Consider the following 14,550-nt stretch of genomic DNA (forward strand, 5'->3'; position numbering starts at 1 on the left):
CTCTCAGGTATTGCCTGCAGCAGCTGTTGTGATATTTTGCTTTCCACCATATAGCTTTTTTCATTCTTTATTCTGGTCTACGAACAATGAAAAGACGTTACGATATTTAGAAAAGACGTTAAGCTGAAGAAAGAAATACACAAACACAACAACAACTCACAGATACACACGCACGCACACAAACACGCGTGCGCACGCACACACACACACACACACACACACACACACACACACACACACACACACACAATGCAGTTCATGGTGGTCTCTGGTTTATTTCAGTCAAGTCAGATCTCGGAGCACTTCATGTCTCTTCTTCGTAACACGGACACCATGGACACAGCAGACAGGACAGTAGACTCTGTTTGTTCAAAATAAAGTGGAGAGAGAGAGAGAGAGAGAGAGGAGTATAGATTTCCTATGATATTTTAACCAGACTCCTCCATCTCTTAATGACATAACCTTGTTTCATTTTTTTCCACATCTGAAAGTTTGGGTAATCAAAAATAAAAAAAAAAAAAAAAAAAAAAAAAAGAGAAAAAAAAAATCCAATGGACCCATAATCCCTACCATCTCTTAAAAATATAACTAAAAGAAACAACAAAACAAAAATCCAAAAAAGAAAGAAAATTATATATGAAAAAAAAAAAAGAATAAAAAGGAGGAAACAAAGAGTCCACACAGCTGGGCCGACACCAAGAGAAGATAATCAAGGCCACCAGTTCATGATCACAGCACGAGTCTTTCTTTCACAAAATTAATAATCATAATTGCCCCCGCCCCCCCCCCCCCCCCCACCCCCACACACACCCTCCCCACCTCCTCTACTCTTCAAGGTCATCAATAACCACAAATGAACAACGTGAACCTGTAGCCAGTCTGGGTGATAGCAACCGATGGCGAAGTGATCCTGAAGTCTCTGTCTGTCTGTCTGTCTGTCTGTCTGCTGTTCATGTCTACGTGTCGGTGTCTGTCCTCTCTTCAGTCAAGTTTATCAGCTGACTGTGCTGTTTCAGAGTGAAACCTGTTAGTCACAGTTCCGTGCCAGCTGACGAACACGTAGCGCACAGGGGAAGAGGGGATGGACAAAAGAAGAGTTGGTGGACAAAGGAAGAAAGAGAGGGTGGACAAAACGTTCAGGAAGAGAGGATGGACAGGGGAAGAGAGGGTGGACAAAGGAAGAAGGGATGGAAAAGGAAGAGAGGATGGACAAAGTGTTCAGGAAGAGGGGATGGTCAAAGGAAGATAGGTGGACAAAGGAAGAGAGGGTGGACAAAGGAAGAAGGGATGGAAAAGGAAGAGAGGATGGACAAAGTGTTCAGGAAGAGGGGATGGTCAAAGGAAGATAGGTGGACAAAGGAAGAGAGGGATGACAAAGAGGGGATAGAAAAGGAAGGGAGTATAGACAAAGTGTTCAGGAAGAGGGGATGGACAAACGAAGAGGGGATGGACAATGGAAGAGGGGATGGACAAAGGAAGATATGATAGACAAAGGAAGAAGGGATGGAAAATGAAGGGAGTATGGACAAAACGTTCGGGAAGAGAGGATGGACTAATGAAAAGAGGGTGGACAAAAGAAGAGGGGGTGGACAAGGGAAGAGAGGGTGGACAAAAGAAGAAAGGGTGGACAAAGGAAGATAAGATTTTCTTGTTGTCCTGATCATCGATATCTGTGTTGTATTGTGACATGTTGCAAACAAAATACTGCTTAAACCAAAGGAAGAGAGGGTGGACAAAGGAAGAAAGGAATGGACAAAGCGTACAGGAAGAGGGGATGTAGACCTCTGAATCAGTTTCTCAAGAAAGCGTCAATGCGTTCGGACAAATCCATGTAGGCTACACCACATCTACTGGGCAGCATAACCCAACGCGCAAGTCAGGTCTTGGGTGTACGGATAGCCATCTGTGTTCCTGTCAGTCTGGATTTCTTCTTCAGAGTTTGCCAGAGGACAACGCTTACGTTGCCACCGGTTCTTTTTCAGTGCGCCAAGTGCGTGCCGCACACGAAACATCAGTTTATCGTCTCATCCGAATGACCAGAAGCTCAGTTTGATTGATTTTCCCGTCAAACTTGGGAGAAAGGAAGAGACTTGGATTCAAACCCAGACCCACACGGACACTGTATTGGTAGATAAGCGTCTGGACCATTCTGCCACCTTCCTACTGGATGTACGTAGTATTCAAGAAGAGGGGACGAACAAAGCATACAGGAAACGGAAGCAGATACCATGCTGAGGAATAGATCTACCTGTTGAAGGTCAGGGAGAAATCCACATTAATCATCACGAAATCTGACGTATGCAGCAAAGGCTAACGACGACAACAGGAATATTGACAACAAATAGAGCGAAAGGGGGTTTCCATAGCACGCAAAATCTACAATAAAAGGACAATCCATACGCAAACACACCACGCACGTACGTCACAAACACACACACACACGCGTACACGCATGCGCACACACATGCATATACACGCACGTACACACACATATACATACACTCAACACACCTGCATAACATGTATTGTATTTACAACCATTAAGGCCAATCTTTACTTTGAAGTATGGTGTATGCCGATACGATCATAATCCGACCGACTCTGGAGTTTACACAGAAACCCCACGGCAGCTGTGGCTGGAATCAGTACGGATGGAGGGGGGAGGGGGGGGAGGGGGGGGGGGGGGGGGGTGGTGGTGGTCTCGCATCACTGAACATGAAAATACGGTGGACACACACATTCGTCACAGCAACCGTTGTCTGCTCCTCTTTAGCAGAGACGAGCGTCCAACCAGCTGCCGTGGCGAAGTGGTTAGCGTCACGGACACTGATGTCTGGGAGGACGCTGGTTCGCGCCCCATCAGAAGCAGCTGTTGCTTGGTTTTCTATCCCGAGGCCGGCTCCTACCCAGAGCTGAGTGTGCACTGGGAAGACAGAGACCACACAGTCGAGGGTTCAGCTACTTCAGCGATGTGGCTTTGGCTGTGTTGCTCCCATTTACTGACCAACACTGCAGGTGCCTGTATCTCTCAGCCCGGTTGACGCTCGGATATATCATGAGAGTGCAAGCTTGTCAAGCAGTCCCAAACTGAAATAGACCGCCCTCCCCCCCCCCCCCCTCCTTACCCTCCCCCCCAAACCCCCTTCACCAGCAGCAACACCACCCCACGCAACATTCATCATCATGGAAAACAAAATGTCCCAAAATTCTGAAGCACAATAAACGACAGAAGTTTCGCCAATCACAGACAAGCAGTTTCGGTGGAAGTCTCCCCGAGAACATGTTCTCCCGCCAGGTTGTCCACACATTCACACTGCCTCAGTCTGGTGTCTCTCACAAGGGATCAAAACAAAACCAAAAAAAAAGAATAAATGAACACATTAATACCAGCGGTGGAATTCCAGCACGCTACAAGCAGGTCAACATCCAAAACTAGCAGTACATCCTAGGATCTATGGTCATGGTTTCTAGAGCAGTACGTTCATCACTGGCTTGGCACGGGGTTTTTCTCTCTAAGTCTCGGGCCGCACGCTAGTTCCACTTCCATGGTGTCCATGCAACATCTACATACACCGCTGCCGAAGCCGGTCACTAGTCATACATCAAACGCGCGCGCACACACACGCACACACACAAGCAGAAGCACGCACGGACGCACAAACGAAGCACACACACACACACACACACACACACACACACACACCTTCCTTATCACCATGAGGACTACCATCCGCCCGACCCAGCACAACAGTCCATCACCTCACTGCACAGGGATCACGATCACCGCTACAAACCGGAAGCGCGGAAGTGACGTCACGTGTACTTGCGCATGCACCGCTCGAGCACGTTGGACATGGCGAGGTCGGTGTCGTCACAGCACTGGATCTCGGCGTGGATGCCGCGCATCTTGTTGCGGAGGGCCTGTTTGCTGGAGGCGTAGATCATCTTCTGGCGGATGGAGGCGTTGTCAGGGGACCTGCACACAGCAACACAGCACAACACACAGCCCGTGTTGGTGGGACCCTTCTTGTTTTGTTTTTTTGTTTTTTTACATTTTGTTTTTGTTTATTTATTTGTCATCTTTTTATTTGTGGGGGAAAAAACCCTATTCATTTATTTATAAATAGCAACAACAGAGGCATTGTCAGGGGACCTGCACACAGCAACACAGCACAACACACAGCCCGTGTTGGTGGGACCCTTCTTGTTTTTTCTTTTAAACATTTTGTTTTAGTTTATTTATTTGTCATCTTTTAATCTGTGGGGGAAAAAAACCTTATTCATTTTTTTTAATAACAACAACAGATGCATACATACTTTATATCATAACAAACAACACACAAACAAAAACAACAACAGAGAAATGTAGAACAAATAATGATACTACTACTGCTATTACTACTACTACTACTATTACTACTACTACTAATAATAATAATAACAACATTAATACTACTACTACTCCTCAATAATAATAATAATAATAATAACAACAACAATACTACTACTAAGAAGAAGAAGAATACTGCTGCTGCTGCTGCTACTACTACTACTACTACTACTAACAACAACAATACTACTACTACTACTACTATAACAACAACAATAATAATAACAACAACAATACTACTACTACTACTAATAATAATGGTGATGATGATGATGATGATGATGATGATGATAATAATAATGACAAGAAGGAGGAAGAACGAATATGGTATAGGTCCTATCTTGTTTGTTTGCTTGTGTGGGGCTTACTGATTTTATGTGGGTAGACATTAAATGAAACCAAACAGTATGGCGGATTCGAACCACAACCGAAACCACTTTCACTAACGCGAGCACGCTCATAAGCATAGTCACTCACGCTTCCCCGCTTTTCTATAGCGTTCATAACCCCCCACCCCCCACCCACCCCCATCCCCCACTTCATTAAATTTTGCATACATACATGTACGTACATAAGCATGCACATATGATGCACACATAAAGTTTGTTTACAAGGATTGTAACCAACTTTTATATGGAATCCTTTTTTTTTCTTCTTCTTCTTCTTCTTCTTCTTTTTTTTTTTTTTTTTTTTTTTTTTTGTTGTAAGAACAGGTGTGTGTCATCTATTGTTTAGGATATGTTCTTCAGTATTATATGCATACTGTATTTCCTTCGAAAAGATTATCGGTGTTGGTTTTATTTCATTTGTCTTTGATTTGCATACGTAAAATCTGGTAAAATCAGTAAAATAAAGTCTTAGTAGGTATATGATATTAGTTTCTTTTATTATTATTATTATTATTATTATTATTATTATTATTTTGTCTTCTCCAAAAATAAACTGAACCCGTGTCAAGTATCAATCACGCATATTTGACACATTCTTGTCGTGTGAAGTTATGTAGTGCTGACCAAAATCTCATTCTTGTCTTCAACGAAAGCATGGCAATGCAGCCATTGGATCCATATTTGTGTCATACAAAAGCTTGCAACGTATCCCATACAAATTTATTCATTGGCGTATCTAAATGTGATATAAAGTCTATTTATAATGCCAACGACGTCACACACACACACACACACACACACACACATATATATATATATATATATATATATATATATATATATATATATATAAAAGTTTGTACGCACACACAGATATATATATATATATATATATAATGTTATAATTATAGACACTCAAACACACACACATACTTTCTCTCTCTCTCTCTCTCTCTCTCTCTCTCTCTCTCTCTCTCACACACACACACACACACACACACGCGCGCGCGCGCGCACACACTCACATCCACCTACCAACTCCTTACCCCCCCTCCTCATCCCCTCCCCCCCACACACAGACATACACATACACCCCCCCCCCCCCCCGCCGCCCCCTACACACACACATCCCCCCACGCCCACCCCACCCCCACCACACACACACACACACCCTCCACCCCCTACACACACACACACATACACACACTGACCACAGGAAGAAGGCGAGCTTTTCTTGGGGTACATCATTCTGCATGAAGCGCACGTCAAAGATGGCGTACCGACACTGCTTCTTCTTCTCCGCCTCCTTCAGCTTCTCCACAAAGTCGTGGTACGTCTTGTCTGTCGTGCAGGGCAACACAAGTCACAAAACACAACTCGTTATCACAGTGGAGTGATGGCCTAGAGGTAACGCGTCCGCCTACTAAGCGAGAGAATCTGAGCGCACTGGCTCGAATCACGGCTCAGCCGCCGATATTTTCTCGCCCTCCACTAGACCTTGAGTGGTGGTCTGGACGCTAGTTATTCGGATGAGACGATAAACCGAGGTGCGCTGAGCGCACGTAAAAGAACCCACGGCAACAAAAGCAATGTTCCTGGCTAAATTCTGTAGAAAAATCCACTTCGATCGGAAAAGCAAATAAAACTGCACGCAGGAAAAAAATGAAAGAAAAAAAAAAGAAAAGAAAAGGGTGGCACTGTAGTAAATACGCGCTCTCCCTGGGGAAAGCAACCCGAATTTCACATATAGAAATCTGTCGTGATAAAAAGAAATACAAATATACAAATATAAGGAGCGTCAAGTCCAGATTTTATTTCATGATGGTAAATTGAATAAGCAACAAAACTGATTTTTTTTTAATACATCAAGCCATCAATGAAAAAAAAAACAGAAGAAAAAATATAGGAGAGAGAGAGAGAGAGAGAGAGAGAGAGAGAGAGAGAGAGAGAGACCAGCTCCCACTTCTATTCCAATAGCTACGGGAGCAGCGGCGACACTCAACAGTAATCCAACACCCGATGCCCCAAGGGCGAGACTAAGAGTCGTCAGCGTTGTATCCGCGGCTGTAGAGAGAGAGCGTCTGTGTCTGTGTGCGAGAGAGAGAGAGAGAGAGAGAGAGAGAGAGAGGAAGAAAAAGAAGAAACAAACAGATGAAAAGCAACAACGACAACAACACAATGCATATATGTACAAGAATATTGTGATAATGAAATACACAATTGCATTTATATTTCACACACACACACACACACACACACACACACACACACACACACATACAAAAGAAAGTGCTTCCCATTTGTCTGTGACACTGGATACATACATACATACATACATACATACACGCATTGTCCCTTCTGCATCTGAATTCTTACACTACTGACTGATTGAAAATGAACAGCCTCATCCATCACAAATTGCAGGAGATTTGTTTTCAGTAACGTAGTCACCCAAATCCCTGTCATCACCATAGTGATTTATAATGTTATTTGGGCTCATAAAATTATGTAATAAGGGCATTCATAACTTCACATAGTTAAGCTTACAATTGGGCCAACAGCGACAGCTTTATGTTCAATAGTGGTTTCTCCACTGCAATCCGAATGTAGTTTCAGCTTCTTCTTTTTCCTTCTGTTTCGTTGGTGTTGTTTTTGTTTGTTTTTTGTTGTGTGTGTGTGTGTGTGTGTGTGTGTGTGTGTGTGTGTGTCTGAAGCACTATGACTCTCAAACTAGGAGGCAAGATTACACTGGCTCTTGGTGCTGCAGCCTTGGGGTGCTAGTTGGCCTTCGGGGACCAACCCAGTGCCGACTGTCCTAAAGGCATATTGACCGAGAGAGTGGGGATACCGGATGTAACTTGGACAAAACACTCTCCGCACATAACCACAATGTCGCCCAGATAGTCAGGACAACACTTACCTGGAATTCGCTGCAGAACCGACGGGCGCAATAGCCGAGTGGTTAAAGCGTTGGACTGTCAATTTGAGGGTCCCGGGTTCGAATCACGGTGATAGCGCCTGGTGGGTAAAGGGTGGAGATTTTTACGATCTCCCAGGTCAACATATGTGCTGACCTGCTAGTGCCTGAACCCCCTTCGTGTGTATATGCAAGCAGAAGATCAAATACGCACGTTAAAGATCCTGTAATCCATGTCAGCGTTCGGTGGGTTATGGAAACAAGAACATACCCAGCATGCACACCCCCGAAAACGGAGTATGGCTGCCTACATGGCGGGGTAAAAACGGTCATACACGTAAAAGCCCACTCGTGTGCATACGAGTGAACGCAGAAGAAGAAGAAGAAGAAGCTACAGAACCGCCATCATGACAAAAACCTCTACCTCTAGAGACAGGAGGGGCCTCTGTCTGCCCAGCAGTGCCTCACCCCAGGACCCCCCTCCCCGCCCCCCACGCCCCCCCCTCTCCCAACCCCTCCCTCACCAACGCTCTGCCAAGGACCTGCAGGTGCCAGTTGCATTCTAACCTTGGTTCTAACTTTTTGACAGTTACACCTCACTAAATGCCTACGTTGGCCGAACTACGCCATTGGTCAGTTCCATACTACACACAGTTAGTAGCGGGTTACGACCATACTAAGGCTCTTCCGTCCGAGCAATGCAGCTGGCTCCTGTATCCTGCCCCATCCCCTGCAACCCAACCAGTTCCTCCTCCCCTGTCTCACTCTACCCACACAGAACAGTCTGTCCTACCCTGCCCCCGATATTAACCCATTTCCTACTCTACACTCCCCCCCTCCCCCAGTAACATCTCCTCCCCCCAACCCCCTCTGTCCTACTCTACACCCCAATGACCCCCACCCACCACCCCTCCAATAGCCCCTCTCCTTATCCACGCTCCCAAGGTAAACCGTACCGTAACTACCCTACTTCCATCCTCCCGCACAAACCGCCTACTTCTCCCTGTTCTACCCCCTCAAAAAGACACTACTTGCTACAAAATATGGGCCTGATCCTATCAAGAAATCTTGACACTACATGACCGTCACACAAAAAATCTGACAACAAAATCTGAACAGTTAGACAGTGGTCAGTGGCTAGTCATTATAATAATGCACAAACAACGCTATCGAAACACTTTCGGGTTGTGATAAGTTGTCAGCATTGTCCACATTTAATATATTTTAATGGAGAGGTGGCAGAATCGTTAAGACAGACATCTCATCATTCAAAACTTTTACGTGTATGACCGTTTTTACCCCGCCATGTAGGCAGCCATACTCCGTTTTCGGGGGTGTGCATGCTGGGTATGTTCTTGTTTCCATAACCCACCGAACGCTGACATGGATTACAGGATCTTTAACGTGCGTATTTGATCTTCTGCTTGCATATACACACGAAGGGGGTTCAGGCACTAGCAGGTCTGCACATATGTTGACCTGGGAGATCGTAAAAATCTCCACCCTTTATCCACCAGGCGCCGTCACCGTGATTCAAACCCGGGACCCTCAGATTGACAGTCCAACGCTTTAACCACTCGGCTATTGCGCCCGTCTGAATTCAACATGAGAACGATCAATAAACACGAGTCCTGTGTGCAGCAAGCACCTGGCGCACTGAAAGGGTTCAGATGACCGGAGATATAAATAAATTTCAAGGTCACAGGCGCGTGGCGAGCACGTGCTGCTACAGCAGCTGGGCTTTCCCCGTCAGATGTCTGACTACGAAGACCGCTCGCGTCAAAAATGTGGAAGCGCCCGACAATGAAATCAATAAAAATCAATAATAAATCTGCTTCAACTGGTTAGAAGTAAAATTGTCCCATGTTTGTTTCTGTTGGGCTGTGATGCAGAGGTGCGGGTTTGTATGGGGAGGGGGATAAAGTCTAGCCCAGGTAGAACTCCCCCTCCCTCCCCCTGTTTTTTTGTGGGGGGGGGGGGGGGGGTTCGGGGGGGGGGGGGGTTGTTGTTGTTGTTGTTGTTTGTTTGTTTTTGTTTTGTTTTGCTGTTTTGTTTTTCAGCAGCATGATTAAACCCTAAAAGAGGGCAATTTCCAACTGCCTGCTTTCTCCCGTGAAAATGGGAGCATGATACAAGGCGATGATAAAAAAACAACAACTGAGTGTTGTATTACAACCTGCACCTGTTGTTGTTGTTGTTGTTGTTCTTATGTTGTTGTTTTCAAACGCTTTCGATATAGTTTTTGCTGCCAGCTCTCTCCCCACCCCCCACGCCCTCCCCACCCCCTCCCACTCCCCACCCCATCCCAGCCCCCACGCCCCCACACACTCACCATGTCCCCCCTTCTCCTCCACACAGATCTTGAGGTCCTCAGACAGTCTGTAGATGACGTACAGCCAGCGGTGACCCATCTTCACCTCATCATAGGCCTTCAGACACTCGTCCAGAACTCCCACACCTGACGCCTGTGGTCAGATAGACAGACAGGTGACGATATGATATATATGTATATATAACAAGAACAAAAACTTTAATCTCCAGGCCTCCGGTCCCTAGAAAGAGGTCAAAAGTACACAATATGGTGATCACGTAGCGACAACTCAATGTAAAATACATACTAACTTAAACCTGTAGAACAAAAGTCCCTCTTGTGCATTGTAATTTAATTCTAAATTTCTTCATTGCTGTCAACGAATTCCTGTCGTATCTTCACACAGGGTTTACGTATACTATAAATAGAACCATTCTTCAGCAAGTGAACATATGATTGACCTTCAGTGTTCAGATGTTTTTGCCTTAGGTTACTGTATAGGGCACAACTGTTTATAAAATGATTTTCATCTTAGACCACGTTACAACGTTTACATGCGTAATTTGAATTACATTTGAATGTTCTCCTGAAAAATGATCCTTTTATTGGGAACAAACCAAGCCGTAATTTTATCAAGCAGTCCCCAAAACATTTTTTATCCACAAAGTAAAAATATTGCTCACATTCAAAACCAGTTTTGAACAGTCTGAAGTTATTATATATATCTTTAGACATTACTGACTCGCCCCACTCTTGCATAAATATATCTGTCATTCTCTGCTTAAATAATGACAAAAAAGTTTGCTCACAACCAACGCCCTGTTGCAACCAGACATACCCAAATCCAAGTCTAAATAAAGTATTTTTGACGAAAGACACCCAACATTTTTTCCCCTTTCGTCCAGGTTAAACAACATCAAATATGCCTGTCTGGGTAATCGGTGCACATTCATATTCAACAACCTTAACCAGTACCTGATAAACCTCATAGCACTGTTTATATACAGTGGATAACGTCCTAATTCTCCGTATGCAAACTTGTTTGGTACTCTAAGTGGTATGTTCAAAAAACGTTTACATGCAAAGGAATGAACCTTCTCGATATTATCAAGTCTGTTGAGACCCCACGTCTCAGAAGCGTACAAAAGAATGGATTGTACCTGAGCATCAAATATTCTGAAAAAAACATTCTTTGGAAATATTCAGCTTCGTTATATATCTTATACAGTCAACACATGCATGTTTGCCTTTTACTGCTAAGGTCTCCACTCCTCTGTTTATACTCATTTTTTATCATAAAAACAAACCCTAGATAATTATATTCATTCGCTACTTCCAGAGAGATTCCATTTATCATTTCTTCCCCAAAAGCCACATTTTCGAAAAACCATCACTTTAGTCTTGTCAGTATTTACACTCAAGAAGAGTGTTTTACATACATGATTCAGAATATTTATTTGATCTTGCAGACCAATTGCAGTGTTAGATAGCATTACAAAATCATCCGCGAACAAAAGAATATACCTCTTAAATAAATCCGGCAAATTTTGAATTCCATGATTACCATTGTTTTCAATTGCTAATGCAATTTCGTTGAGAAACAACGAAAACAATTAACATACGTCCCTGCCTTGGGCTGTTAACTTATCTTCAATACGTACACAAGACGGAACACATTTTTATATAGCAATGATAGCATTCATGAATTTTTCATTTATACAATTCTTAATCAAAATATTAAATAAAGACTGACGTTGCACAGAGTCAAATGCTTTTCTCAGGTCAACAAAACATGTGTAAAGCTTGCCTCCCCTCTTTGATAGAGATTTCTCAATAAGAGAGAGAGAGAGAGAGAGAGAGAGAGAGAGAGAGAGAGAGAGAGAGAGAGAGAGAGAAGTTCCAGTAGAGTTCCTCTCTGCAGAAGGCAATAGTCTGGCCAGGAACAGCTGTCACACATCCAAAGCATGGAAACGTGGGCTGCTGGATGGTGCAGAAGATTGGGAATGAACAGCTGACCTACCAGAGGGGAAGAAACACCCGGAAATCGTCAGCAAGAGCGGCATGAGACCTGGCGTAGTACTCCACTCCAAGGCAACGAAACAAGCGAATCTGATTGAGCTCACTGTGCCACACGAAAGCAGAATGGAGGAAGCCCACATCTACAAGACCGAGAAGTATGTCAGTCTAGCCAGCAGCCTGAGAGAATCTGGCTTCCAAGCCGAAGTCCTCGCCACAGAGATTGGTGCAAGAGGGTTTGTGAGCGCATCTGTCTACAGCCTCATGAAACACCTGTCGATGTCTGGCAGAAAGAGGACACGGGCTCTCAAGGCAATGGCAGAAGCAGCAGAAAAGCGTTCCAGCTGGATCTGGTCGAGGAGGAATGAAAGTATACTTACCAAGGATTAGATTTTCCTTCTCAAACTAGGCGAACAGTGGCTCAGCGATTTGAACGTCTACCAGAAGAGTGACAGTCCTGAAGTGGCGACCACCATGGAGGCGTGGGTTCGAACCTGCTGAGGACCAGGGGGGAAAAAGGCGGCAATACAAGGGCATCCAAGAGTCATGACCTGGGTGCGGCCCAGACCCCTTAGAGTGTAAGGAGTTAAGGGCCGAAACACTTGACTGATGGGGGGGCTTCTTCTCTGAAGACCTTGTACTGTCCAGCTCTCCAAAGAGTTTCTTATCACTGTGTGTGTGTGTGTGTGTGTGTGTGTGTGTGTGTGTGTGTGTGTGTGTGTGTGTGTGTGTGTACAGAGAGAGAGAGAGAGAGAGAGAGAGAGAGAGAGAGAGAGAACGAAATGAACGAACGAAATTTTATTTTGAGACGGTAAAGGAGTAAGCACAAAGCGCTTATTAAAAAAAAAAAAATCCGGCCCTCTCGGCAAATATAATAATTATAAAAGCAACTGAGGGTCAAATTCACAACAGCATTATCAAAATTACATACGCACGTACAAACATAAGCATAGATATTTATGTACAATACAGTAACGCTATCAATAAATAACAAAAGGGACAAGAGAGAGAGGGGGGGATGAAGAGAGAGAGAGGGGAGAAGGAGAGAGAGAGAGAGAGAGAGAGAGAGAGAGAGAGAGAGAGAGAGAGAGAGAGAGAGAGCGCCAGCCTATCCACGTTCACAGATACCGAGCTTTAAGAGCAGTACAAACCTAGAGTCACGGCACCTGCACAACAGACCGCCCACCCGGGTTGGAACACCAAGAACTGTCTTTGGGCACCTGTCACTTTTTTTTTTCCTGACTTATTTTCATTCATGCTTCAGTCACGCACACACGCAGACACACACACACGCACACACACACAAACGCACACACACACACGCACACACACACACACACACACACGCGCGCGCGCGCGCACACACACACACACGCACGCACACACACACACACACACACACATACACACACACGCACTTACACTCACACACGCGCGCGTGCGTACACACACACACACACACACGTGTACACACACACACACACTCACATACACACACGCATGCACACATACATACAACTACGCACACACGCACACGCACATGCACACACACACACATACAGACTCGCACAGAGAGAAACTCGCAGAGAGACAGACAGACAGACAGACAGACAGAGACAGAGAGAGAGAGAGACAGAGAGAGAGAGAGAGAGAGAGAGAGAGAGAGAGAGAGAGAGAGAGAGATTTAAATCTCATCTTCGTGGTGGAAGTAATACGATTTTTAAAAATATTCCAACATTTTCCACAGCTTAGAAATTCTGTTCCAATCAGACGCGAAGGGGTTTCAAATCCGATGAGTTTGTTTAGAAAGTTACCCGAGCTCCATCTGAATCCTCCCCCCCCCCCACCCCTTTTATCCTCCCCCCAACCCCCAACCCCACCCCCGGCGCTTTTCTCTACGTTGGCTATCACCATGGTGCACCAGTCTTCAGTCTATGATTGTGTGTGTGTGTGTGTGTGTGTGTGTGTGTGTGTGCGCGCGCGCGCGCGCGCGCGTGCCTCTGTGTGTGCGGGTGAGCGTGTGTGTAGGGTGGGACTTCCAATCCCAAAATCTTTCCGTTTTCCTTATTTTTTTCGGGGGGCGGGTTGTCTTGTGATTTTCTTGTTTCTTCGAGGAAACGTTGGCACTCTGGAATCAACAGGCGAGTTTAAAGCCCTAGCAGGAGTTTCATGGTTCGAAAAGTAAGTCACACAAAGGTATGTGGGTTTCAGTGTGGTTCATGGTAGCTATTTTGTGACGTCTTCTATGAGTGATGGGCAACCAGTGCAGTTTCTAAAGAGGAGGAGTAATACAGGTTTGTCTGAATGTTCTGAATATTAGCCTGAATACTGTACCCGTCTATCTCTTCTAATCACTTCCCTGTTTTCCATTTCCATCTCATATATCGAAGAGGAAGGTGGTAGAATGTGTAAGACGCTTATCCGTGAGAGTCTGGGTTCCAATCACAGTCATTTTTTTTCTTCTTTTTTTTTTGTCTTTTTTTCTCCCTTGCAGAGAAGGTTATATTTGTCAAGAAACATGTAATCA

General features: G+C 44.8%; 1 protein-coding gene across 2 annotated transcripts in view; it reads right to left on the reverse strand.

The window, feature by feature from the left end:
- Nucleotides 1–255: 255 nt before the first annotated feature.
- Nucleotides 256–14,550, reverse strand: part of LOC143280961 (uncharacterized) — a 21,263-nt gene continuing 6,968 nt past the window's right edge. The window contains exons 2-5 of one of the 2 annotated variants that reach the window (XR_013055081.1): nucleotides 10,029–10,161; nucleotides 5,991–6,120; nucleotides 3,704–3,976; nucleotides 256–361 (exon numbers count right to left, since the gene is read on the reverse strand). Coding sequence is in view for 1 of the 2 variants with exons in the window: in XM_076585786.1 (XP_076441901.1) it covers nucleotides 3,814–3,976; nucleotides 5,991–6,120; nucleotides 10,029–10,161 (426 nt within the window). In the remaining variant the exon portion in view is untranslated. Of the gene's footprint in view, nucleotides 362–3,119; nucleotides 3,977–5,990; nucleotides 6,121–10,028; nucleotides 10,162–14,550 lie in introns of those variants that run through there. The other variant, XM_076585786.1, reaches the window with a different exon arrangement.

Source organism: Babylonia areolata, chromosome 4 (genome assembly GCF_041734735.1).
Source record: "Babylonia areolata isolate BAREFJ2019XMU chromosome 4, ASM4173473v1, whole genome shotgun sequence".
NCBI lineage: Eukaryota > Metazoa > Mollusca > Gastropoda > Neogastropoda > Buccinidae > Babylonia > Babylonia areolata.